The 26,039-nt window shown below is 34.9% G+C and overlaps 1 protein-coding gene across 2 annotated transcripts; it reads right to left on the bottom strand.

Moving 5' to 3' along the window:
* Nucleotides 1-17,462: 17,462 nt before the first annotated feature.
* LOC109157372 (pyruvate dehydrogenase E1 component subunit beta-1, mitochondrial) lies at nucleotides 17,463-23,792 on the bottom strand. 2 transcript variants are annotated; one of them, XM_019305276.1, is made up of 15 exons: nucleotides 23,662-23,792; nucleotides 23,458-23,540; nucleotides 23,230-23,298; nucleotides 22,949-23,029; nucleotides 22,805-22,831; nucleotides 22,633-22,695; nucleotides 22,458-22,544; nucleotides 21,567-21,692; nucleotides 19,359-19,492; nucleotides 19,141-19,213; nucleotides 18,993-19,058; nucleotides 18,615-18,653; nucleotides 18,410-18,534; nucleotides 18,140-18,254; nucleotides 17,463-17,836 (listed from the first exon to the last, which is right to left on the bottom strand). In XM_019305276.1, the coding sequence occupies exons 2-15, from the start codon at nucleotides 23,506-23,508 to the stop codon at nucleotides 17,768-17,770; spliced, it is 1,125 nt and encodes a 374-aa protein (XP_019160821.1). In that variant the 5' UTR covers nucleotides 23,509-23,540; nucleotides 23,662-23,792; the 3' UTR covers nucleotides 17,463-17,767. The 2 variants fall into 2 exon arrangements, with proteins under 2 accessions (XP_019160821.1, XP_019160822.1); XM_019305277.1 differs by having other exon boundaries at nucleotides 23,458-23,542; nucleotides 23,665-23,766.
* Between the last annotated feature and the right edge of the window lie 2,247 nt (nucleotides 23,793-26,039).

The raw sequence follows: 26,039 nt of genomic DNA, 5'->3' as shown, positions 1-26,039 counted from the left end.
TTGGACTAGGTTCATATCAATTTGGTATTCAGAGCCTAGGTTTATCTCATTATCATTAGAAATTTGGTTTCTTTGGTTCCCTAGGTTTATCTCGTTCTTATCTTACATACTACTTTTATTCTTGTCTTATTCATTAAAACCCCCAAAAAAAATTTCCTTTGCATTCTTGATTGTGTTCTTGAATCTTGATACATGTTCTCCAGTTTCTTGAAAAACAATCCCGAAAAAGGTTTCCTTTTTTACCATCCAATATCAACGAGACCTCACACCTCCTAAGCACCATATTATCACACATTCTCTCAGGAAAACAACCCCATATCACTCTTACCTATATCCAAAGCGCATTTACGCGCAATCACGTCGCAATCACACCCTGTCCAGATTTCTGCGTTCTGTGACCAGTTTCAAAGAATGACCTATATCTTGAGATCCACCGGTTAGTTTTATCTGAAATTTTGATATGTTTTAGATCTCGTCTGGGGCGTTCTATTGATATATTATACACTTTCTAATTCCTTACGTCCATTGAGATATTGATCTTCGAAGTAAGGGCAGCGTTTCTGTTTTTCTGGGTGATTCTTGAAATTCTTGGTAATGTTTTGAAGGGGTTGTGTGGATCCTCTTGGTACGAAATTTTTTTTGATATTTACAGTAGTTATTTGGAGGTTACTTATCAAAAAAAATCAATAAATTTGAAAAAAAAAAACAAAAAAGAGAAAGCAATAAAGAAGAAGAATAAGGTTGGGAAAAGAATCTGGTTGGTAGGAGAAATTTGGAGGGATAAGGAAGGGGAAAAGTATAAGGTTGGAAGGAGTTCTTGATATATTCTTATTTGGTTGTGGTACACTTGCACCCCTATTACATTCTATTTGTGTCTATCTACTGATATTGGTCATGCGTATCTTTCTGCCATACTTCTTTCTTTGCTTCCCTTTTTCTTTCAAATCTTGCTTAGTTTCTTTGCTTGTAGTGTCCTTTTTCTTTCCTTCTCTCTCTCAATTTTATTACCTACCTCTCAATACACCTTACTCTCAAAGGCTTGTGAAGTTTTCCAAGGTACGTTTTCTTGAACTTTGAGGTTGAATCCATATCAACTTGAGTTCCAGACTAGAATTTTCCTTTTTAGAAAAAGGCTTGTGAGAGTATCTGCCACTTGGAGTGATACACGAGTGGAGTGTGTGTTTGTAAGAGTGTGTAGTGTACCCCCAGAGCTATATAATCCACCTCTTACCTGCGAGCTGAGAATAGTGAGGGAGCGAGCCAACTTTTTGGTTTCACTAACGTGATTACTCACACATCTTCTTGTTTTTTTTAGATATTTTTTTTCCTATACAGATGGCTGATCAAGTTCCAAATCTTCCCCAGGCATTAGAACAAAAGATAGACAGGTTACTCAAACAAATGAATAATTTGGAGCAACGCTCACACCAAGTGCAACCACCACACAATGATGAGCGACACCTGCCACCGGCAGGAATAGTGGATCCTAGATGTCAAAGGATCCAACAGCGTAATGCGGAGTTAGGAAACATTAAACATGAAATTCCTAACTTCACCGGTGAGAAAGGACATACTGAATACATAGAATGGGAGAATGCTGTTGAAACTCTTTTCCATTTAAAGCACTATTCTGATTTTACAAAAATTAGGCTAGTTGCTACATCTTTTAAGGGTTATGCATTATCTTGGTGGCGAAAAAGAAATGGAGAGAGAGTTGCTAATTTTATTCCTTATGAATCTTGGGTTCAAGTGAGGGAAGATATGCGCCTAACCTTTCGTCCTAAATTTTTTTTTGTATGATCTTGAAAGAAAATTGTAGGGAACGGTGCAAGGAACAAAGTCAGTTGATGAGTACCACCAAACTATAAATATTTTGCTTAAACAGGGAAACATACATGAAGAAGAGACAAAAACTGTTGCTCGTTTTGTACATGGATTGAACTTAGAAATTCGATGTGGAATGAGTATTCAGAGATATGACACCCTTTATGATGCCTTGTATGCTGCACGTGAATCTGAGGCAAAAATTAAAGAGATGAAAATGCACAAGTCCAACAATATTGCATCAAGATGGAACAACACTTGTTCCACCCTTCAAAGGCGTGATGAAAATCCTCCTCCAAGAGATGATTCACGAGACAACGGTAAGGAAAAGGTAAGTGAGGCAGTGACGCCTCAACATGATAGAGAATTAATTTGTTATAGATGTAATGGGAGAGGCCACATAGCTCGTGATTGCCCTAACAAGATGGTAGTTAAGATAACAAAACAATCTGAAAATTTTGCTTCTTGTCTTGAATATAAGTCTAAGGATGAGGTATGTGACCATTTTGAAACTCTCAATGAACATGTTGAGGGAGAACCATTCATACCTTTAGATTCTTATTCTAAATATGTTGCTAGTGAGTCTAGTCATACTGTTGTTAAGGAGGTTTTGAATGTTCACCCTTTAAAAGAAGATGAGTCTCAAAGAGAAAATATATTTTATACTAAAGGGTCAATTAGAGAGAATGCTTGTGCTATGGTAATAGATTCTAGAAGTTGCACAAATATGGCTAGTGCAGTTATGGGTAAATTTCTCCAGTTACCTTTGCTTAATCATCCAAATGCTTATTGTTTGCAATGGTTAACTGATGCAGGAGAAGCTAGAGTAACCAAACAGGATCTTATTCCTTTATCTATTAACAGTTACTCTGATGAAATCTTGTGTGATAATATCCCAATGCAGGCTGCTCATATCTTGTTAGGTAGACCATGGCAATTTGACAGAAAAATAAGTTATGATGGAATGAGGAACACTTATGTGTTTCACATGAATGGAGTTACATATGTCTTGCCTCGTTTGTATCCTAAACAAGTAGAAGAAATTCAATTGACATTGATGCAAGCTCTCAAACCAGCCTCAAAGAAGGAAGAAATCAAAGAGAGAAAAGTGGAACCTCCATGTTTGGAATTGCAATCACCACTCCAATCCTCTAACTCAGTTTGTAGCCAAACAAAGGGACCACAATCAGTGATACAGTGGAAAGGACCATCCCAAGGTGTCAAAGTGCAACCTCTCTTGGTCACTACAAAGGATATTAAGCAAGAGAAAAGAAGGGGAGTAACTATTTACTCACTTTTATTTCAAAAGCATGCATTAAAATTCTCTAGATTTGTTTGCCATGTTTCTATTAATGATCTACTTGCTAGATGTGTTAGAAATTTGTTTGCATCCATACATCCGAGATTCCTTAACTTTGATTTTACTAAAACTTTATTTGATCGAGATAAGGAATCATTGGAAAGTTATAAGGCACATTTGAAAACTTCTTTTGGCAAATACTACTTGCTCAAGGAGTTTTGGTTCAAAGTCAATGGGATTGACACTTTTTGCTTGGATTTGAGCAATGGTTTAATTATTGATTCACATAAGGGACAATTTGGTTTTCCAAAGAATGATGATGTTTTGCATGGATATTTTCATTGGCCAAAGAAGAAAAAAGATGTAGAATCTTATGTTCATAATTGTGCTACTTACCACCACAATGCATCTAAATCATTACTTGATATTTTCATGGATTTTGTGTTTGGTTTAGCCTTAAGCTCTAGGAGGAAAGATGTTGTGCTTGTTTATAATTCAAACAAAATGGCTAAATTTAATATGTATAATTTTGTTGAACTATTACCATTCAGAATGTTTAAATTCCATGCTGTGTCATTAGACTTAATCGCCTTACTTGTTTATTGTAGGATGAAGATTGGAGCAACTCGTGTCAAGCATCCCAAGAAGAAGTTCAATGAGTTCCATGAGCGTGATAAAACAGAAAGTGGGCTTCCTACTTTGTCTTTCATTGAAGATTTGGATTCGAGGACGAATCCTTTTCAAGAAGGGGAGAATAATAAGAACCAGTACACATGGAATCCAATAAGGGTCTATAGTGGGCTCATCACAAGGCCCATAACTACATCCTTACAGAATCATTGGTGGAAGAAACAAGAAGGTCCAATAATAATTCCATTCGATAGAGGAAAGTATTATAGTGGCCCATTTCAAGTGATATCATGGATCGAAGACAATGCTTACAAGATTCGAGGTCGAATCATTTTCAAGAAGGTGAGGATGATGCGGCCCAACATAATGAAGATCCATCAAGAGTACCAATTGGGCCAATCACAAGGCCCAAGTCCAAACGATTAAGACAACTCTTCATTGGTGATATTCAAAGATGGTGGAAATCCAAGTCAAGCCCATTTGCATAAGATGAAGAAGATTTCAAGGCTTTTTATAATTGTTTAAGTGCTGATTTTGGTGATTAAATTAGGCCCAAATCAGCCCTATTATTTTTTGTCATCATTAATTTAAATTGTTTGGCATAAAAGAGAAAACACTAGTTGTATTTAGAAAAGATTCCTTAAATCCTTTTCTAAATAAAACTCTATTTACTTGTTTTCTAGATTAGGTTTAGGACTCTTTTTCCCATTGTATTTAGATTACAATGCTGCCTTATACCTATAAATAGGGCACATCCATATCAGTTTGAAACAGGCTTCAATTCAATAAAATTCTTAAGTTTTTCTTTACACTTGTGTAAGAAACCTTATGGCTAATTGTGGACTCAATTAGTGGCTAGTCGTGGACTCGACTAGCAAATTGATTCGTGGACTCGAATCAATCTTACTTTCTTCAACCTTAGATTTAGGTTCGTGGACTCGTTCTTGAATCGAAGGAAACTAGATCCGACTTTAGTTGATTGAAGATTGCAACATCGAGGTACTTGAAGCTACATGGGATTCTTCCAAGTCTTTGAGGATTCGAGACAAAGGGTTTCTCGGGAGGTTTAAGGTATTTTGATCCATCTCTATCTTTGCATTGAGAGTAATCTTGGGACAATACTCCATCTTATTTGAATCTTGGACTAGGTTCATATCATTACATATATATATATATATATATATATATATATATATATATATATATATATATATATATATATATATATATATATATATATATATATATATATATATATATATATATATATATATATTGTTAGACACAATATGTGGCTCAAATTAATCATAGACCATGTCTCCAATGTTGGCGTCGTATGCGTGCTAATCTTCCTACATGTTTTCCGACTTTGGCTCTAATCCTTGTAATTGCCGTACATATCTCTTCTTTGTAATTATAAATAGGTTAGGTTCATTGTTTTCAAGCATTCATTCATCTATTTATTCCTTCCTCTTCTCACGTGTACACACATATATATATTCTTCTATATTCACTTTTGTGAGATAATATATATATATTTCATATTTCCCATTTTATATTATTTCATTTGTTATTTATATTTTCCCATATTATTTAACTTCTTATAATTCTCAATCTTCGATTCTTCGCTTCCGCATTATTCCGCTATATTCCTAACAAGTGGTATCAGAGCGGTTTAATTGAGAGTTATTTTCAAAGATGTCAACTGTTACCAAGTTCGATATCGAGAAGTTCGACGGGAAAATTAGCTTTTCTATCTGGAAGGTTCAGATGGAAGCCGTTCTAACCCAGAATGGTTTGAAGAAAGCGCTAGCTGGGAAGAAGAAGAAACCGGCTACAATGACAGATGTAGATTGGGAAGATCTGGATGACAAGGCACGTTCAACCATTCTTTTGTGCCTGTCTAAAGAGGTTATACGTGAGGTATTAAGTGAGACGACTGCGTCAGAATTATGGTCCAAGCTGGATACGCTTTACATGGCCAAAACTATGGCAAACAAGTTACGCCTGAAGGAGCGTCTATACACAATCCGCATGACGGAAGGTACTTCGATTAAATCTCATTTGGATGAATTTAATTCTATTTTATTGGACTTGGAGAATATTGATGTCGTAATTGAAGATGAGGATCGTGCTGTTTTATTGCTTGTCTCTCTCCCTAAATCATACATGCATTTCAAAGAAATTATGCTGTATGGTAATAGTAGTAACACCCTTACTTTCGACACTGTTAAGTCAAACCTATTGTCCAAAGAAAAGTTTGATTTTGAAATTAAGTCTGAGGACAAAGGTGAAGGCTTAATTGTAAGGGGTCGTTCACTTGAAACAGAGAGTAGCAATAAAAAATCTAGATCCAAGTCCAAAGGACGTAAGTCCAACAAATCCTGTAAGTACTGCAAGAAGCAGGGTCATGATGTGACTGAATGCTTCAAGTTGAAAAACAAACAAGAGAGAGAAAAGAAGTCTGCTGAAGCTAGTGTTGTTGAAAGTGATTCAGAAGGTGATGTTATGTTATCTGTTAGCTCCGGTGACAAACGGAGTAAAACTGAGTGGATTCTGGACTCTGGTTGTACATTCCACATGTGTCCTCACAAAGACTGGTTCGTCTCTCTAGAACCGGTTGATGGTGGAGTTGTCTTGATGGGTAATGATACCCAATGCAAGGTTAGTGGAATTGGAAGTGTTCAGATTAAAACTCATGATAATGTTGTCAGGACTCTTACCAATGTTCGGTATATTCCTGATTTGAAACGCAATCTGATATCCTTGGGCACCTTGGAATCTCTGGGGTGCAAGTACATAGCTGAAGGTGGAGTTCTGAAAATCATAAAAGGCTCTCTTGTTCTCATGAAAGCTTCTCGTTCTGGAAGCTTGTACGTGTTGCATGGCAGTACTGTGACAGGTTCAGTAGCGGTATCCTCATCGATGTCTGATGCGGATCTCACTCAATTATGGCATATGCGTCTGGGACATATGAGTGAGAAAGGCATGCCTCTCCTGAGCAAGAAAGGTTTCCTTGGTGGTTCAGGTACGGGTAAATTACAATTTTGTGAGCATTGTGTTTTTGGGAAACAAAAGAGGGTTAGTTTCTCTACTGCTACACATCGTACCAAAGATGTATTGGAATATATACATTCCGATTTATGGGGACCGACTAAATTCCAGTCTATGGGAGGCTGTAGATATTTTATGTCTATTATTGATGACTTTTCTCGTAAAGTCTGGGTCTATTTCCTGAAACATAAAAATCAGGCATTTTCTATTTTCAAGACGTGGAAAATACTCGTTGAGACTCAGACAGGTAAAAAGGTCAAGAAGCTCAGGACAGACAATGGCTTGGAGTTCTGTGAGTCAGATTTCAATGACTTCTGTGCGGCAAATGGAATTGCCAGGCACAAGACCCTGCCTGGTAAACCCCAGCAGAATGGTGTTGCCGAACGTTTGAACAGGACTCTATTGGAAAGAGCTCGGTGTATGCTCTCTAATGCTGGGTTATGGAAACGGCGTGATTTTTGGGCCGAGGCCGTTTCTACTGCTTGCTATTTGGTAAATAGATCTCCACACTCATCCCTTGATTTCAAAATTCCAGAAGAAGTTTGGTCAGGTAATCCTGTTGACTACTCTATCTTAAGAGTTTTTGGATGTCCTGCTTATGCTCATTCCAGTACGGGTAAATTAAACCCGAGAGCTGTCAAATGCATTTTCCTTGGTTATGCTTCTGAGTCAAAAGGGTATCGTCTATGGTCTCCTGATTCTCATAAAATCATTCTGAGTCGAGATATCACTTTTGACGAAAATGCACTACTTTCTTCTGAAAAAGATTCCAGTACAGGTGAGACGCAGAGTACTGGTGATAAGGTGGAGTTTGATTTCAGGCCTAATGATAGTATTACTACCACTAATGGTAATACTAAAGATGATGCATCTACAAGTACCGCACCTCTCGTCGAGCCACAGCGAGAGTACTCTATTGCCCAAGATCGGCCTAGGAGGACAATTAAAAAACCTGCTAGGTACGCTAGTGACGATGAAACCCACTTGGTTGCTTATGCTCTTTCAGTTGCACAGGAGGTTGATGGTGATCCATCCTGCTATTCTGAAGCTATTTCCTGTGCCAACTCGTCCAAGTGGTTGGTTGCTATGCAAGAAGAGATGGAAAGTCTCCATAAGAATGAGACTTGGGAGCTGGTAGAGTTGCCGAAAGGTAAACGCCCATTGAGCTGTAAGTGGATTTACAAAAAGAAAGAAGGCACTCCTGGGGTTGAGAAAGCACGGTGGAAGGCACGGTTAGTTGTTCGAGGTTTTGATCAACGTGAAGGTATTGACTTTAACGAGATTTTTTCTCCAGTTGTTCGTCATACTTCTATACGTGTTCTACTTGCTTTTGTTGCTCTTTTTGATTTGGAGTTGGAGCAACTTGATGTAAAGACTGCTTTCCTACATGGAGAGCTTGATGAAGAACTTTACATGTACCAACCTGAAGGATTTGAAGTTCCTGGGAAGGAACATTGTGTCTGCCGTCTACAAAAATCTCTTTATGGGCTAAAGCAAGCTCCAAGGCAATGGTATAAGCGGTTTGATGCGTGTATGTTGGGGCAAGGATTCTCAAGAAGCCAGTATGATAGTTGTGTCTATTTTAAAGAATTTTCTAAAGGGTCTTTTGTCTATTTGCTTCTTTATGTTGATGATATGCTCATTGCTTCCCCTGATATGTCTCTGGTTGATGAGTTGAAGTCTCAACTAAGCAATGAGTTTGAGATGAAAGACCTCGGTGCAGCAAAGAAGATTCTTGGCATGGAGATACACAGGGATCGTCAAGCGGGTAAACTTTATCTATCCCAGAAAAAGTATGTTGAGAAGGTGCTTGATCGATTCAATATGTCCAATTGTAAACTTGTGTCTACTCCACTTGGTGCACATTTTAAGGTATCCTCTGGTTCATGCCCTAAGTCTGATGTTGATGTGGCTTATATGTCAAAAGTCCCTTACTCTAGTGCTGTTGGAAGTCTTATGTATGCTATGGTATGCACTAGACCTGATTTGGCTCATGCTGTAAGTGTTGTGAGTCGTTACATGCATAACCCTGGTAAGGAACATTGGAACGCCGTTAAATGGATTCTACGGTACCTAAAGGGTACTTCGTCTTTGGGCTTGGTTTTTTATCGAAATTCTTCTGCATCTATTGACATTGTGGGCTTTGTAGACTCTGATTATGGTGGTGATCTTGACAGACATCGGTCACTTTCCAGTTATATTTTCACTCTTTGTAATTGTGCTATCAGTTGGAAAGCTACGCTTCAGTCTATTGCTGCGTTATCTACGACTGAGGCGGAATATATTGCAGCCACAGAGGGTGTCAAAGAAGCTACTTGGCTACGAGGTTTGGTTATGGAACTTGGTGTTTCACAAGGTCACACTATTGTGTTCTCTGATAGTCAAAGTGCTATCCATCTCACCAAGAATGATACCTATCATGCCAAAACCAAACACATTGATGTTAGATATCATTTTATTCGAGATGTTGTAGCTGCGGGAGATATAGTCGTTCAGAAGATTCATACATTGGAGAATCCAGCAGATATGCTCACCAAGCCTCTACCTATCACTAAGTTCAAGCAGTGCTTGAGTTTAGTCGGCTGTTTCGATTGTTAATTTTCACATAAATTTGATCCAAGGTGGAGATTGTTAGACACAATATGTGGCTCAAATTAATCATAGACCATGTCTCCAATGTTGGCGTCGTATGCGTGCTAATCTTCCTACATGTTTTCCGACTTTGGCTCTAATCCTTGTAATTGCCGTACATATCTCTTCTTTGTAATTATAAATAGGTTAGGTTCATTGTTTTCAAGCATTCATTCATCTATTTATTCCTTCCTCTTCTCACGTGTACACACATATATATATTCTTCTATATTCACTTTTGTGAGATAATATATATATATTTCATATTTCCCATTTTATATTATTTCATTTGTTATTTATATTTTCCCATATTATTTAACTTCTTATAATTCTCAATCTTCGATTCTTCGCTTCCGCATTATTCCGCTATATTCCTAACATATATATATATATATATATATATATATATATATATATATATATATATATATATATATATATATATATATATATAAAACGTATATATATATTAACCAAATAGAAATTTATTTTATCAAAATAATCCCACCACAACTAGTACGAAACTAGTACACGGGACTTAATTTCTACGAAATTAATCCCACCACAACTAGTACGAAACTAGTACAAGGATTTAATCTTTCCGAGATTAATCCCACCACTTGGTCTGAAACCAAGAATAAATATAAAACACGAGACGGGTTTCTAACCTAAGGTTTTAACCCAACGAGAAGAAAGAAGAAGCAGAATTTCAAAACTGAAAATCGTTCAAAACATTCTGCCACACCCAAGCTATTTGTAGGGAAAGGTAGAATAATTAGCATATTCATGGCTCATTATCCAACATAAATTCAAAATTTAATAATTGGGTAAAACGTTTGAAACGGTCGTACTTATTATCGTAATAATTCCAACGGTCGAATTTAATACGCGATTAATTCGTACCGACCATAACGACCCGTTTCAAAATATCTGAGTGACCGAGAAGTCTGTACTAACCCGAAAGGTTAACGAATTGGGACTAGAAACCACACCCGAATGGTCCACAAGCACCGAAACGGTGCAGCACGAATCTGCAGCACGAAAGAAGCCAAAACAAAGTTTTGTGCTTACAGAAACCAAAGCTCCAAATTGAGCTTTCAATTCGTAGAGCACGAATCTTCAAATCTCAATCCACTAATTAAGCAACCAAAGCTTAATTACACTTAAAGCTAAAACAACTTTGGTGCAGTGCAACGAAAGTTATTAAAATGCTAATTTCTAATTAGCATTTAAACTTAAGTTTTTGACTTCTCTCAAATAGGTTTACTTTGAGAATCAATTTCTCATTCACCTATTACCCATTTTGAGCGTACATTATATCAAATTCTTCGTCTCACTACGAAGAACCCGAATTCACTTTGACCCGACCCAAATCGAAAGTGGATCCCACATATATTTGTACCACAAAATAGTCACTCAAAATGCAATTTTTAGCTAAAAATTTCAACACTATATTGTCTTTATTTTTCTTGAATGTAAAAAATTCTTTACATTCAAATTCATCAATTGATTATATTCAATACATTATCTATTATTTTTTTGTGCACTATTTTTTTAATTAAATATCAAAGTTATAATACAAAATAATGCTATATATTTATTTACCAAGTATTTTATTAATACCATGAAAAAAATTTTAAAAAAAATAATTAAGCCAATCATATTAACTACTTGAGGGATTTATTGACAAAGAGAGTATTCAAATCACACAATAAATTGAAGTGGGAAACTATCTCGCAATGTCATTGTTTGGCAATCAGCAGCTAGCGGATTATATTAGCAGATTTGACCAGCGAATTATATCAACGGTTGGAAAAAAAGATATTTGAAAAAATTAACTTTTTATATTAACATATAAAATGACCTAAGGGTATACATATATTTCATAATAATAATAATAATAATAATAATAATAATAATAATAATAATAATAATAATAATTATAATTATAATAATAATAATAATAATAATAATTGTTTAAAAAAATAATAATAATAGTAATTTAATAAAAGAAATAAAATTTAAAAAAAAAAAAAAAAAAAAAAAAACATATGGAAAGTCGAACGTTCGGCTATCCTTAAGTGGCATGGGAGGCTTAAGGCTCCAATTTAAAAACAAGTTTTAACTTTAATATATATATATATATATATATATATATATATATATATATATATATATATATATATAGAGGTGTTTTTGGAAAATCATTCTTAAAAACGCTAAGTGAAAATATTGTAAATTGTAATGTTTGTATTTTCAGTAGCTTGGAATAAATTGTTGCTTCAAACTGTTGAATAACCAAACACTTTCTTTAGCATTTTGATCTTTGGGTTACATCATATTTACCAATCGTCCAATATCTTTGGGTTACATTATAATTAAATTTTTTAAATTTGTACTTCATCTAAATTCCTTAAATTAGGAATTTCTTTATCCATAATAATTTATTCAACAATAATGGTTGAACTAAATGAACACTGAGCAAAACACCTAAAGGACCGGTACCGTTGATTCGTTCATTGATCTTGTATATATGTGCATTCATTAAATTAAATACATTAGAACCCTTTGCAACAAAAATATTTGGTTAATAATTTAAAAAAGTTTAGTAACAATTATAATGAATCTCCTATATTACATTGTATTCATATACTATGAGTTACATATTTAAATAAACAAATTTGACATTAAATTACTTATATATGAACTTCTCATATATAATCTTGTATTAATATACTTTTAAATATTTATTTAATTATAAATATTGGGCATTAACTCATTCGCGCAATACCCGTATAAAACTAGAAAATATATAAAATTTGCCCTAAGGCTACCAAAATATAGTTTTTCCAAAACACATAAGGTACATGACCCACCAATGCCCATATCCATATAATAGGATTTATATCGCCATAGTTAGGGTTAAGCAAAATTACCCAAAAATTAACGAAACCGATAACTGAGCAAACCGAAAATTTCAGTTATCGGTTACAATGTTAAACGATTATAAGATTTTAACGAGTAGGCGAAATTATGTGAGAGAAAGAACCTCTTGGTGATGTCTAGTTATTCAGTTAATAATCGATTATAAGCTTATATAAAAACAGGTCAACGAATAATCGATATTCTATATATAAACAAATAAATATAATCCACTGGACTACTCAGCCCATAGTAATAACTCAAATCGTATATATAAATATATACATATCATCTAGGTACTAAATGGGTACAAATCAATACGGCAAATTATATTGTGCACCGCGGTGCATAATCGATTATGCACTGTGTCAGATATTATAGTATGTCTAAATCGACACTGTCAAAACAACGTCGTTTTATTTAATGAAAAGAAACTGAATCTTCGCAAAAAATAACTCTGTTCTTCAGTTTCATTTTGTATACACTGCAGTTTCAGTTCAACACAACTACAATTTCATTTCGATATAACTACAGTTTTATTCAATATTTATACACTCAAATATGTGAAAATGTTATTTAATTTTATTTTATATACACTATAATTTCATTAGAACACAATTACATGATCATTTGAATATAATTACAGCTTCATTTTACAATATCCACTCAAATATGTGAAATGTTATTCAGTTTCATTTTATATATACTGTAGTTTCATTTCACAACAACTAAAGTATCATTTTGATATAACTGTAGTTTCATTTGATAATATAAAAATAATACGTGAGCCAGTGTCGGTTTAGACACACTGTAGTGTCTGACGCGCGGTGCATAATCGATTATGCATCGCGGTGCACGATATAACGACCCAATCAATACATTAACGCATAGCTCAAAAATCTTATAATATTTCTACTTACAATATAAACACCTCATATATGAGATTTATTGTAGTAGGAAAACACGGATCAAAGCTCAAAATATTTGGCTGAATACAATGCCTTGTGCGTGAGATTACTTTGCATGTGGGGGTGTTATTGTTTTTTGGTAGTGTCTTAATTAGGGTGTAATAATTAATTAGCAGATTTTATGGGCTTGTGCACTACTAATTATGGTATTGTATCGGATGATTTATGATTTCAACAAACGACTCTTCACTTTCTTCTATTATACTCTGTCCGACTCTTCGCTTTCGTTATTCTCCTCCATCCATTCCTCTCCGAAAGGCTGTTGGAGTCTCTGGCGTGTCTTCTCCTTTTCCTTGCGGTTGACGGAGAGCTATTTTCCGACTCGGTCTCGGGTGGTCTTCATGGCAGGGTCTTCATCGCGGCGGTCCAAGAGACAGAGGCAGGGGTCTTCTGCACGGATTCCAGGTATCCCATCTGCATTCACTTTGAGTTCGACGTTTTCTGTGTATATGGTTCGTGGGATGTTGTTGCATGTGGGGTGTGCAATTTTTGGTGTCCGTGGATGGGGGTTTAGCGTGGTGTTTCTGCGCTGGTAGGTATGTTGTGTGTTGGTGGTGGGTTGTTTCCGTTTTATCGCACGATGGATTTGGTGTGTTGGGTAGGGTTGGTTTCTGCTCGGCGCTCGGCGCTCGCCAGTGTTTCATGGAGCCCGACATTGTCGGCCTTTGCCGCCGGCGATGTTCGTATTCTGGCGACGGCAGTTGTCGGCAGTGCTCCATTAATTGAGAACCACGGTAGGGTTTTGTCTCCAGGGTTCTATGTTTTTTTTTTTTTTTCCTTTTTAATAAACTGGCTTTTCTTAGGAGTCTGTTTTTCTCTGGTGGGTGCGTGTGTGTTTTGTGGGAGGTTCGTTGGTGATGTAGGAGTGTGCTTATTATGAACAGAGGTCTAGTGATTTTGCTTTAATTTTAATGTTTTTTTTTTCTGCAAACTGTGCATATGATGTTTGGCTGAGAAGAAAACATATGTACATACATCACATGAAATTTAGTTGTTGAATAAACTATAAACATTAGTTTTGATCACTGAATTAACTGTGATTAACTAATGGCCGGATTTATCCATTTTTTATTATTCAAATGCAAATGTCATCATTATTAAATTGGTCATTCAATCATGGTAATATTAATTCTTCTCTAAATTTTTATGTTAGGAGGTTTATGAGTCCAACTTTCTGTCATCATTATAAATTTAGATTAGATGCAAATGTCTAATTTTTTATGTTAGTAGGTCTATTAATTCTAGCTATTTGCATATGCTTTAATTTTTTTTTTCCTTGCAAACTTTCTGTTTCCTGCTTTAATTTTAATTTTAATTTTTTTCCTGCAAACTATGGTATACAGAGCTTGTATGGAGTATGGAATAATCTTGTGGAAATTAGGAGGGGAGCGATTTAATTTTATGTAGAAGTCTGAATGACTTAGGTGTGTGTATGTGTGTTGTGCAATGGTTGCATTGGTGAATTCGGTGTGTGCATCAAATATGTGGTACGCGCGAATCAGCTGTGAGGTGTGTGCGGTGTGCACTATCGCATTTGCTGTGTGCAGGATAGTCAAGGCGTGTGTGCATAGTGGAATATGATGCACACTAAATTAACATTAATTATGATCTGTGCACTTTATATGTTTGTGTTTTGGACCATTTTTGTTGTTTGTGCATTAAGCTTGGTATTTTCAGGAAACAATGGTGATAGGAATCCAAATGTTGCGGTAGATAGCCCATCAAAAGTTGTGTGGCGTCAAGCACTAAAGCATTTCAATAGATCAATGCCGCACTATACCTCATTTTGTTATTATTGTCTTATTAATTATTAATGTGCTTGTAATTATTATATTAGTAAATTCTTGTACTATTGCAAAAGTTTTGAGTTGTAATTTGTTAAATATTACGGAGTATTTGATTGCTTTTTATTTACCTTAGAATTGTATTGCTTTTTGTGAACTTGGTGGTTGCATAGGTGTGGTATGACATGTGCATTTATTTTAAACTGTTTGTTGGTAGTGTTCTAGACTTGAATTCTTGGTATACAGAGCTTGTACGGAGTATGGAAGAATATTGTGAAAATTAATTAGGGAGGAGTGTATGAATTTAATTGGAGGTAGAAGTCTGAATGACTTAGGTGTGTGCATGTGTTTTGTGGTGGGTACATTGGGATAAATTAGGAATAAGGGTCAAATAGGCCACCGAAGTGCACACAAACCTACAATTGAGCCACTCAATTAAAAAAACCTACAATTAAATCCCTAAACTGATCAATACTATGCAATTTTTTCCATTTCCCAGTTTTACAAGTTATCAAACGGTTACCTTGTTACCTGGCTGTCATGTATTATTTTTAATTACAAGCTCAGTCGTTAATAATTGCTTAGTCGTAACTTGCACACGCTAACAAACTCAGTTGCAAAGCCTAAAGTTCTAACTTGCACATGGCTAAAAACTGGCATGCACAGTCTGAGAATATAACGCTCATAGCCTTTTGTGTCTTACTTGCTTAGGCTAAGCAATTCACTCGCAAAGGCTAACCCTCAAACTTTCACAAGCATCAACCTAACTTGCATATTCTAATACTAAACTCCACCATGTTTTTCCCACCAATGTCTCGTTACCTAACCACATATCATATCAAAACACAATGTCTGATTGCCTTTTTCAACTTTTTACCACTCAGTTGCACAGCCTAAAGTTCTAACTTGCACATGGATAAAACCTAACATGCATAGGCTGAGAATATAACGGTAATAGCCTTTTGTGTCCTACTTGCTTAGGCTAAGCAATTCACTCGCAAAGGCTAACCCTCAAACTTGCACAAGCATCAACCTAACTTGCATATTCTAATACAAAACTCCACCATATTTTTTCCACCAATGTCTCGTTACCTAACCACATATCATATATTCATATCAAAACACAATGTCTGATTGTCTATTCAACTTTTTAAAACTCGTGCGGTACATACTAAACGTAATATGATTTGTAACTCCTTCCTCATGCGCTCATTAGACACACGTGAAATTAACTGCACACACTTCGGATTTGCAACGCACAGACTTAACATATTATATGCACAGACATACGAAAAGCTAAAATGCAGTTCTAATACGGTTGCACATGCCTCTAACCATTTGCTCCATCATTGTGTCCTTGAGAAATCACCGTGCACTTTGTTCCTGATTACGAATGCTTTAATTCAACTTTCACAATATTAATACTAATTTGTTGCCATTAATATATAATTATATCCCATAATCAATTGATCCTTTACATGGAATATGTTCCAATTTATTTTTAACCATAAATAGCTCCAATATTACAATTACTTATTCACCCTTATGCATAGATTACTACCTTAAATGCATAACAAATCTCTTTCAATCTCACCCCTATGAGATGAGGCCTCATGATCTCATCCATCTAAGTGACCTCATGGGATCCGGAGCCTATATATATATATATATATATATATATACACACAGTAATAACTTGTGTAAAAATAAAATGTGTACCTAAATTACTAATTGTCTATATAGATTAGTTTTTTTTTTTTTTTATAATTTGAATGTATATAGATTAGTTGTTCTTTAAAATTTTGTTATACATCCTAGAACTAAAATCTAACCACACCAATAACACTCTCCTATATTTGATATTTTGTCACATTTTTTAATTCATCTAAACTTTGCTCCTACTTAAAAAAAAAAATAAATAAATAAATAAATAAAAATAAAAAAAAATTCCCTGATCCGCCCATAACATTAACTAAAGTTAGCACAGCGCTACAAGTATCAAAACCCCAATGTCTAGATAAACTGAAAAGAATTGGAAGAATTTAAATATTCAAAATTCTAAGGCAAATTATTGTGTGGACAATGCTCCATACCACAGCAAAAAATAATTATTTTTGTATTGTATGCACATTATACAATATAATGTACACTCAATATAAAAATAATGTACATTCCCTAAATATAATATACATTATTTTTATACTGAATGTACATTATTTTACCGTATACAAAATATGATCCATACAATGTGTGGACAATAATGATTGAAATTCTACCTTGGTCAAACTTTTTGTAGGATTTAAGCCCAAAAAGAAGTCAAACTTGAGAGCTACTTGTGACAATCATAACAGTTAACAGCGTTGCAACATAAGAAGAAATATCTGCTTTTCAGCAGTCCACATCAAGGCTTCTCCAATGTGTTATGACAAAATGGGGGAAATATATATCCCGCGAATTTTATTTTTTACAAAAAATTTATTCCGACACTGCTCAATATCAGTTATTTGTTTGTCCTATGTGTTGCATTCATGCTGAAGTTTCAAGTTAAGAGCAAAAGGAAGACTGCCTCAACACCGAGGTGGACAAAGAATCAATATCCACAAAAGGGCAGGTGTAAATAAAGGTGTAAATTTCAAATTTCAATCTGGATAATTCTAAGCAGCAGCGGCCTTTTGAACTGATCTATAACAAGTCCTCTTGGCTGCACGAACTATATCTTCAACCTGTCAAGGGACGAGAATATAAATTTAAAATCAAGTGATCAAATACACACCAAGAAGATTCACATTCATGCCATTCGGTGATTTGGGTCATATCACTTAAATGTTCTTCAACTATTCTTTATCTACTAGTCATTTCATGCATAAATCTCTTTCCCGGTTCACCCCCTTCATGGGGCCTTACTCCTCATGTAAAATTGTTTTCAATGTTCTCACAAAATAGTTTATCAAGACAGCTAGAGCTCTTGTGGAAACAAATTTATGATGTTAAAAAATAAGACAGGAAGAAGTAGTTGGAGCACAAACCTGTGGAAGGGCCATTCTTTCAAGATTTGCTGCATAAGGCATAGGAACATCAGCTCCCGATATCCTTTCAACAGGTGCATCAAGGTATCCAAAGCTTTCCTCGACAACAGTTGCACTGATAAGATAAAAATTTATCAATCAGGAATTGTGAAAGGAAAACAAGCAATGTAAGACAGTTGAGGGGGGAAGTTTCAGTATTTTTTTTTTTTTCTTTTTTGGTAGGGAAGAGGGGAAGGGAAATGGGAGCAAAGATCATTTTAAGGTGATAACCAGATCTCAGCGCCAACACCATGTTGTGGGAACACTTCTTCAACAGTTACAAGTCTGTTGGTTTTCCTGACAGAAGCATTGATGGTGGATCTATCAAGAGGTCTGATTGAGCGCAAATTTATAACCTGTTGACGAAATAACAAAGTGAGAAAATGTCGGATCCTGTTAAGCTAAGTAACAAAACAAAATACAAACTCTTGAATACCTCAGCACTGATTCCTTCCTTTGCAAGAATCTCTGCAGCCTAGAAAGTTAAGTTAAGTTTAATACACTTGGGACTGTAAAAAGTTGTAGCTAAAAGCATTTTCAAGTAGATGCATACAAATAAAAGTAAAATTAAATGACATCTAAACACAAGGCAACAAATATTTGTTTCATATTGGTTTATTATCTGGGAAGTAGGAACATCATCAGCACACAAACAGGTTTAAGGACAAAAAATGAGGATTGATTAAAAAAATAGCTAATTTATAAGAGATCTACAGACTGAGACTGTAGAATATGTTGTATGATTCACTCAAATTGGACTAACTACTCATTCAAAAATGAATTCAAATATTTCTTTTTCAGATAAACAACAAACCTTTAGAGCATAGCCCACCATTTTTGAGAAAGCAGTGATAGTCACATCCTTTCCTTCTCTTTCAATCTGTCAATGTTTACTAAGTAAGGAACCAAAGATGTATACTAGCAAAATGAAGTACAATTTTACATTGCACGGAGAAGTGTACTTTAGCTTTCCCAATTGGAAGACAGAAACTAGAATCAAGAGCTTCATCTGAAATAGGGAAGGACTCGCCATATCTGTAGCACAAATTATACACTCAATACTAGATCAGATAATCAAGAGAGAGAGAGAGAGAGAAGAAAAAAAGAGAGACAAAAGCAAGAAATGAAAACAAAAGGAACTAAATACTCGGTAGAACAAAATAAATAGCATGGTACTTACAGCAATTCATTTTCAAGGAATACAACAGGATCTGGGTCCCTAATAGCAGCTTTGAGAAGCCCACGAGCATCTTCAGAAGAGTATGGAGCTAGAACCTTAAGTCCTGGACATGCAGCATACCATGCTGCATAGCACTGAAGAGATCTTGAATAGTTATAATTCTCTAAGGTAAAATATGCAATAGATGATTTAAACTAGTGCAAATCTCAGACATGCAGCAAATAAGGAAACTTTATTTTAAATGAAAAGTTAAAACTATCCCTTTCTATAAGCACCAAAGATTACTAGCATTCTATGGATGCATCAAATACATGTTGTTGAGCATAAATTTAAGATCTATAGTTAGAAGTCAATCAAAGCAAGTACCTTTTGAAATTCCAATGAAATACTAAGATACTAGCAATAACAAAATATGTTGGCATCCTATTTCAGAATGCTTACTATTGCTTAGTCCATAACTGGCCGTGTACATATATGCACCATTTTTCTCTGCACAAACTAAACCTAGAGAATAGTTTGCACGGCAGGTTGACTTCAAGTACATTTCAATCCAAAAAAAAAAAAGCATTACCACACCATGTTTCAAGTAGCTCGCGGCCTAAAATTCATTCCAACTCTAATTTCAGTAAATCAGCCCCTGGAAATGTCTTACCACACTATCTAAGCATTGACCACATGCACCTAACCAGTGATTTCTTTTGACTAAACCTAAAAAGTTAAATCCAATTCAAGGATCTAAGGGTCCGTTTACCAACAGAAAACTATTCTCTGTTTTCTGTTTTCTAATTTTTCAGTTTTCATTCTCTATTTTCCATTCTCTGTTTTCTGTTTGGAAAACTGTGTTAGTAAACATGTTTTCTGTTTTCTATTTTCCAGTTTCCAGAAATTTCCAGTTAGTAAACGGCCCCTAAACCTCTAAAATTTCCAAGAAACTAGTCAATGACTTTGAGAATCTACATTGGTCACATTCCTTCTAAGCATTAGAATTTAGAATGTACAGCAAGAACTGAAAGACAAGCTTCCAAGGACCAGAAGCGAACTGCAGGAAGAGGCTTTTGAGGAGATCGGTATTGTTTGATGGTTTTGGAACTTATTATGGGTTTTCTTACACAAAGTATAGCTTCCAAAAATAAGGGCTCAGGGAGAAGTGCAAACACTAAAACCTTGGCTGGACAGTGCCACATGAAATATGCTTAAGCTTTCTAGGATTGATACTTAGCAGATAGTAAATGTTTTGGGAATTAAAACCAATGATTTTTAAGTGTAGAAGCATAATTGAAAAGAAGAATATGAGAATGGATAATTTACACAACATTTTCTCCCCTCTTCCCATAGGCCATAGCAAACTTGCTGCCATCCACACATTGTAGTTCAATTTTAATTTTCTAGCACAGTTCTCAAAGTCTCCAAAATAAACAAATGAAAATTCCTCAAGGCCAATTTATCTACATTAAGTATTTGCTACTTTCACCCTATTTATTATTTTAATCAACTTAGCTGAAAAACTGTACACTTATCAATAATTGTGTTATCTAGATTGACACAATTAATGCAAAGCTTTGTGGGAGCACATATCTAAATAATAACAATTGGAGGTGTACAAGTGAGTACGAGAATGAATGATTACTGAATACTGACAACGAAACTGTAAAAGGAATAAGGAAAAAGCATTAAAAAAAAAGGACTTCAGAGGAGACAGCCATCGCTGCCTCCACTGTCGTCCTTACCAATCGGAGGAAGGTGGAGGCAGCCATGGCTGCCCCCTCCTTCATCCGATGTGGTCGAAGCAGCATCATGGCTGCCCCCTCTTTATTCTGGTTTGGACGAAGGGAAGGCATCCATAGCTGCTCCCTCCGTCCGGTCTAAACTAAAGGTCAGTTGACCAAGACTGGATGAAGACATGACATTCAAAATTCACTGCAGCAAAGCAAAAATATGTTGTATACGTTTTTTCTTTATTTTAAAAAATATATTATACAATTATTGAATTATTAAAGAAAAAAAAAATTTATATACCAAGTGGCATTATGACATCATGTTTTACCAGAATCATGAAAGTAACTTGTAAAAAATGATATTTGCAGAATTTTTGTGTGTCTAATGGCTCAATTGCACTTTTTTGTTCAATGGTCTAATGCACAAAGTGTAAAAGTTCAGTGGCCTATTTGGCGCTTTTTCCAAGGAATAGTATCAAGTTTCAAGCCATACCTGGGAGTGCTGGGCACCAACACCAGCTGCAGCTCCATTAGGTCCTCTGAAAACAATAGGCACAGAGATCTGACCAGCAGACATGTAGTTTGATTTTGCAGCAGAATTAATGATATGGTCAATTGCCTGTTGATGATACAATAAACAGCCCATTAAGATGTGGCCAAGCCTATCATTTTATAAACATAGACACTATTTTAATCACTATACAAGTACAATCGGCATTAATTATTTAGACGCACTGCCTTTGTGCCTTTGTCCAAATGACATAGATAAGAAGTTTGTGACAAACTTCAAGCAAAGTTCTTAAAAACATATATATACACCTTCCAAAAGGCCAAGCTAGCAGTAAAAGAAGACAAATTTGTCAAAGAAAAGGAAATAAAAAATCACTTTGCTCTTAATTTTTACTTATTTTTATGAATAACGTTTTCTAAATTGTTGGGCCATAGAAAGCTCCAATTACCAACCTAGTAAGTCATGACTCGAGTATAATGTCACATGCAGCAGAGCTAAAAATGAAAGGCAACATGTCTTCTTAAATCAGTGATGAGAATCCTCCATTACCAATAAAGCAAAGACCTTACAAGAAGCTCCTTTCTTTAAAACATTTTAATAATGAATGGATTGAAGGCTCCACTTTCCAATTAGAAAAATAGCCAACAGTGAATATAGAAAATCTGTCAATGGCTTTCAGATAAAGAACGCAGTGACTAACTGAATAAACTCCCAGATAATAACACCACAAACAACGGTGGACCTTGGGGGTTGGATGGAAGGACGGTTTAAGGGGTAGCTCAGGCCCACAAAACTTTGTGTGTGTGCACATAGATACTTTTGACATGTAATAAACAGCATTTACAACAAATATTTGAAGACCAGATGTCCAACCTGCATTGAAAAGTTAAATGTCATGAATTCTATAATAGGCTTCAGACCATAGTAAGCTGCACCCACTCCAATCCCAGCAAATCCAGCCTACAGAAGCACATAATAAATGCTTAATTATCACATTCATTAGCCAAAATATTCAAAGTATGTAATTAATAACTCAAGAAGGAGCAACCTCAGTAATAGGTGTATCAAGAACTCTGTCTGGACCATACTTCTCCAAAAGCCCTTTTGTAATCTTCACAAGAAAACAGTTAAAACTATTAGACCAAAAAGAAAATGGCTATGGCCAATGGAGAGAGGATGGCTGTAGGATAATAAAGGAAGCAAAAGACAACATCTCAGACCTTGTATGCCCCCTGGTACTCACCAACCTGTTTAAACATAGAAAAATCATGAAAAATCATATCAACAAGGTGAAAAACTTGCATACATCAAACTATTTACCAAAAAAGGAGAATACAATATAAAAAGAACACCATGATCATTACCTCTTCACCCATTAAAAAGACCTTAGGATCCGCAGACATTTCTTCATCAAGTGCTGAATTCAAGGCATCACGCACTGTTATCTGTGATAGAACTTAAGGACACTATTAATGATCCGCTAACAACACAACAATTCAACGTCATAAGTGAAAGGAACAGAAAATAATAATAATAATAATAATAATAATAATAATAATAATAATAATAATAATAATAATAATAATAATAATAATAATAATAATATTATTATTATTATTATTATTATTATTATTATTATTAATACCTCTTTAGTCGTTGAAGAGAAGCTGCGGGATGCAAATACCCTGCTTCTCATCAAAAATCTGTTTGCAATCTAGAATCAAGAAATTTGAAAAAAAAAAAAAAAAAAAAAAGGAAAAATTAACGAAACACACTTCGTATATATGCATAATGAAATAAAAAATCCATTGCGAAGCACATAAAAAAAAAAAAAATTAATAAAAAGCTAAAGCTGAACTGATTCGAGATTTACCAGAGCAGAAATGCCAGTAGAGGCCATTTTGCGACCTACAATTCCAGACATATCAATCCTCTTCTACTCGCACAATCACAGCCCTAACAAAAAATCAAGAAAAAATCACTCCTCTTACAGATCAAGGATAACACTTTCCACAAACTACAGCCTGAGAATTCACCGCGGATCAAAGAAACCAATAATCGAGAAATGAAAGCAAACCTGGGAGGTGTTTGACTGTTTGATGGAGGAGTGTTTGGGCAACAAAATTCCCAAAAGCTGCCTTCGTATTTGTTATGGCAAGCGCAGCAGATCCGCAAAAGTGTATTCGTTATTGGCGGGCCGGGCCCGGGCGGCCTATTGATAATTAGGTTCTCAGATCTGGGCTGTACATTCCTGACTACCTAACAAAATAAATTATAAAATATGGCTGCTTTATCAAGTTGGTCACCATATATTAAGCAAATTATACTGTGCACCGTGAATAAATGTACAATTTTAATATACCGAATGAATATTATTTGTGTATTAAAGATACATTATTTTGTATAATATATATTCGTACTCAAATAATGTATTCACACAAAATAAACTTTAGCATATCTAAAATTTACATTTAAGATCCGTTTGAAAATCTGAAAATTATTTTTTAGAAAATAACTCATTTTTTAGAAAATAATATAATATTTGAATATTTTGCTAAAGATACAAAAATTTATTTGTTAAGTTATATATATATATATATATATATATATATATATATATATATATATATATATATATATATATATATATATATATATTTTCTTGAAAAAAAAAACATATTATTTGGTATATATAATAATAATAATAATAATAATAATAATAATAATAAGTAGTGGTGGTGGTTCGTAGTACCACGTGGTTCCGACATTTGTATTATTACAATGTGAGTGGGTGAAATGATGTAGTTGTGTTTGTCTTCTAATGCTGAGAATTCTATGTTTGGGATACCCGATCCGAGCATGGAAGGTCGGGAAATTAATCCCGAGTGCGAAACATAAGGCATAATGATGAATATAATTATGGCCGATTTTTAGATTTTTGTAACCCTATTCTGGTAATAAATGAGACCCTACCAAAATCACAATCTTTAAAATCAATACCGTACTTTTTTCTAATAATAATAATAATAATAATAATAATAATAATAATAGTGTGCGCAAACTCGCAATGCAAAAGGATTTTTAAAAAAAATATGAATATTTCCAAAGCTGGCACAACAAGTTTTGAACCTCTGACCTCCAAAGTAAAATACAATAAACACATTCTACCATTTCTTCATGGAGCCTTTTAAATTTAATTGAAAAATTTTAGTTTTTATTTCGAAACTAGCTAGGTAAAAATTAAATATTTGGCCTCTAAAATTTGGGGCATTGTGCTGTAGCCTGGCTCGCACAGTCTAAAATTCGGCCCTGAATATAATAACTCTATAAGGATTGTCTTTTTAGCTATAGTCGGGTCAGAATAGACTCAGTGCGGCCGGTTATGCTTGAGAAATGGACCTCTCGGTCCTAGGCATATATACCGAGCGCATACATGGGCATACACCTAGAAGATATTCCCTATCAAGAAGATTTATTCTCCTCATATAGGACATTAGGGATAAAACGTAGCATAACTACTTTCAGACTAGGCATCATGGAGATCAAACAAAATAGACAATACCCAAGTAGCCATCAAAATCGTATCTTGATTTCTCGCATCAATGCAAAAATATTTTGTACCTCAAAGAGACCATACGATATATGATAAGTGCCAAAGATGTATCTATTGAGCGGTTATTTTGGGATTGTTTTATGCTTGATTGAGATGTTTTTTGTTTGAATGAGAGGCTAATGAGTACAAATTGCCATGGTTGAGGTATTTGGATAGTTAGAAGATGCATTTTAATGTTTTATAGGATTTTGGGCTCAAATTGTGAGCATTTTGGAGCACTGTTGGTGAAGTCTACACAGTGGCATTGCCACAATCGTGCAGAGCATCATGGTGAAGAATCAGCAAGTTGCACGATGGTTGCCATGATTGTGGTGTCAGACGTGGCGAAGAAACAACAAGCTGCACGACAACCGCCACGATCGTGGTGGTATAGTCACGGGATTATGCACGACATCTATACCACGATCGTGGGGAGAGGCGCATAAGTGTTTAAAGAGCATGTCAAGTTGACATTAGTAGTTAGACTTAGTTTTAGTTTTTCACTTCTAGCAACACTTCCAATTCTAGAGAGGGAAAAAGTCTAGGGTTCAAAGTAACTTAACACGTTGTTTGGATCTTTAGATTCTCTTCTTGGCTTGGAGTGGAGACTTTGTTAAAGATTGATTGAAATTCTCATTGGAGCTAAGTGATATTTTAATTTCAATTTCTTTTACTTCAATTTGCATAATCCATTGTGCAATTGCTCTTGATCAAAGAACATGTGTGGTTAGAAATTACTTGGAATTGGATTAGGTTTTTTTCTTGTGATTATGCATTCTAGAACTTAACTGATTAATTGAGAAGAGTTGGTGCATTGATAACATTATGTCTTTGTTGTGAGTGAACTTGGTATTGATACTTGA

The sequence above is a fragment of the Ipomoea nil genome, unplaced genomic scaffold (assembly GCF_001879475.1).
Source record: "Ipomoea nil cultivar Tokyo-kokei standard unplaced genomic scaffold, Asagao_1.1 scaffold2779, whole genome shotgun sequence".
NCBI lineage: Eukaryota > Viridiplantae > Streptophyta > Magnoliopsida > Solanales > Convolvulaceae > Ipomoea > Ipomoea nil.
The sequence above is the reverse complement of the archived record's forward strand: the minus strand, read 5'-3'. Positions and strand labels throughout refer to the sequence as shown.

Coding starts and splice junctions, on each gene's coding strand:
- LOC109157372 (XM_019305276.1), bottom strand. CDS start 23,508: ATGTCTGGAATTGTAGGTCGCAAAATGGCCTCTACTGGCATTTCTGCT. Junction 22,696..22,804: donor AGTACCAGGGGGCATACAAG/GTCTGAGATGTT, acceptor TTTCTTGTGAAG/ATTACAAAAGGGCTTTTGGA. Junction 22,545..22,632: donor TTGATACACCTATTACTGAG/GTTGCTCCTTCT, acceptor GTGCTTCTGTAG/GCTGGATTTGCTGGGATTGG.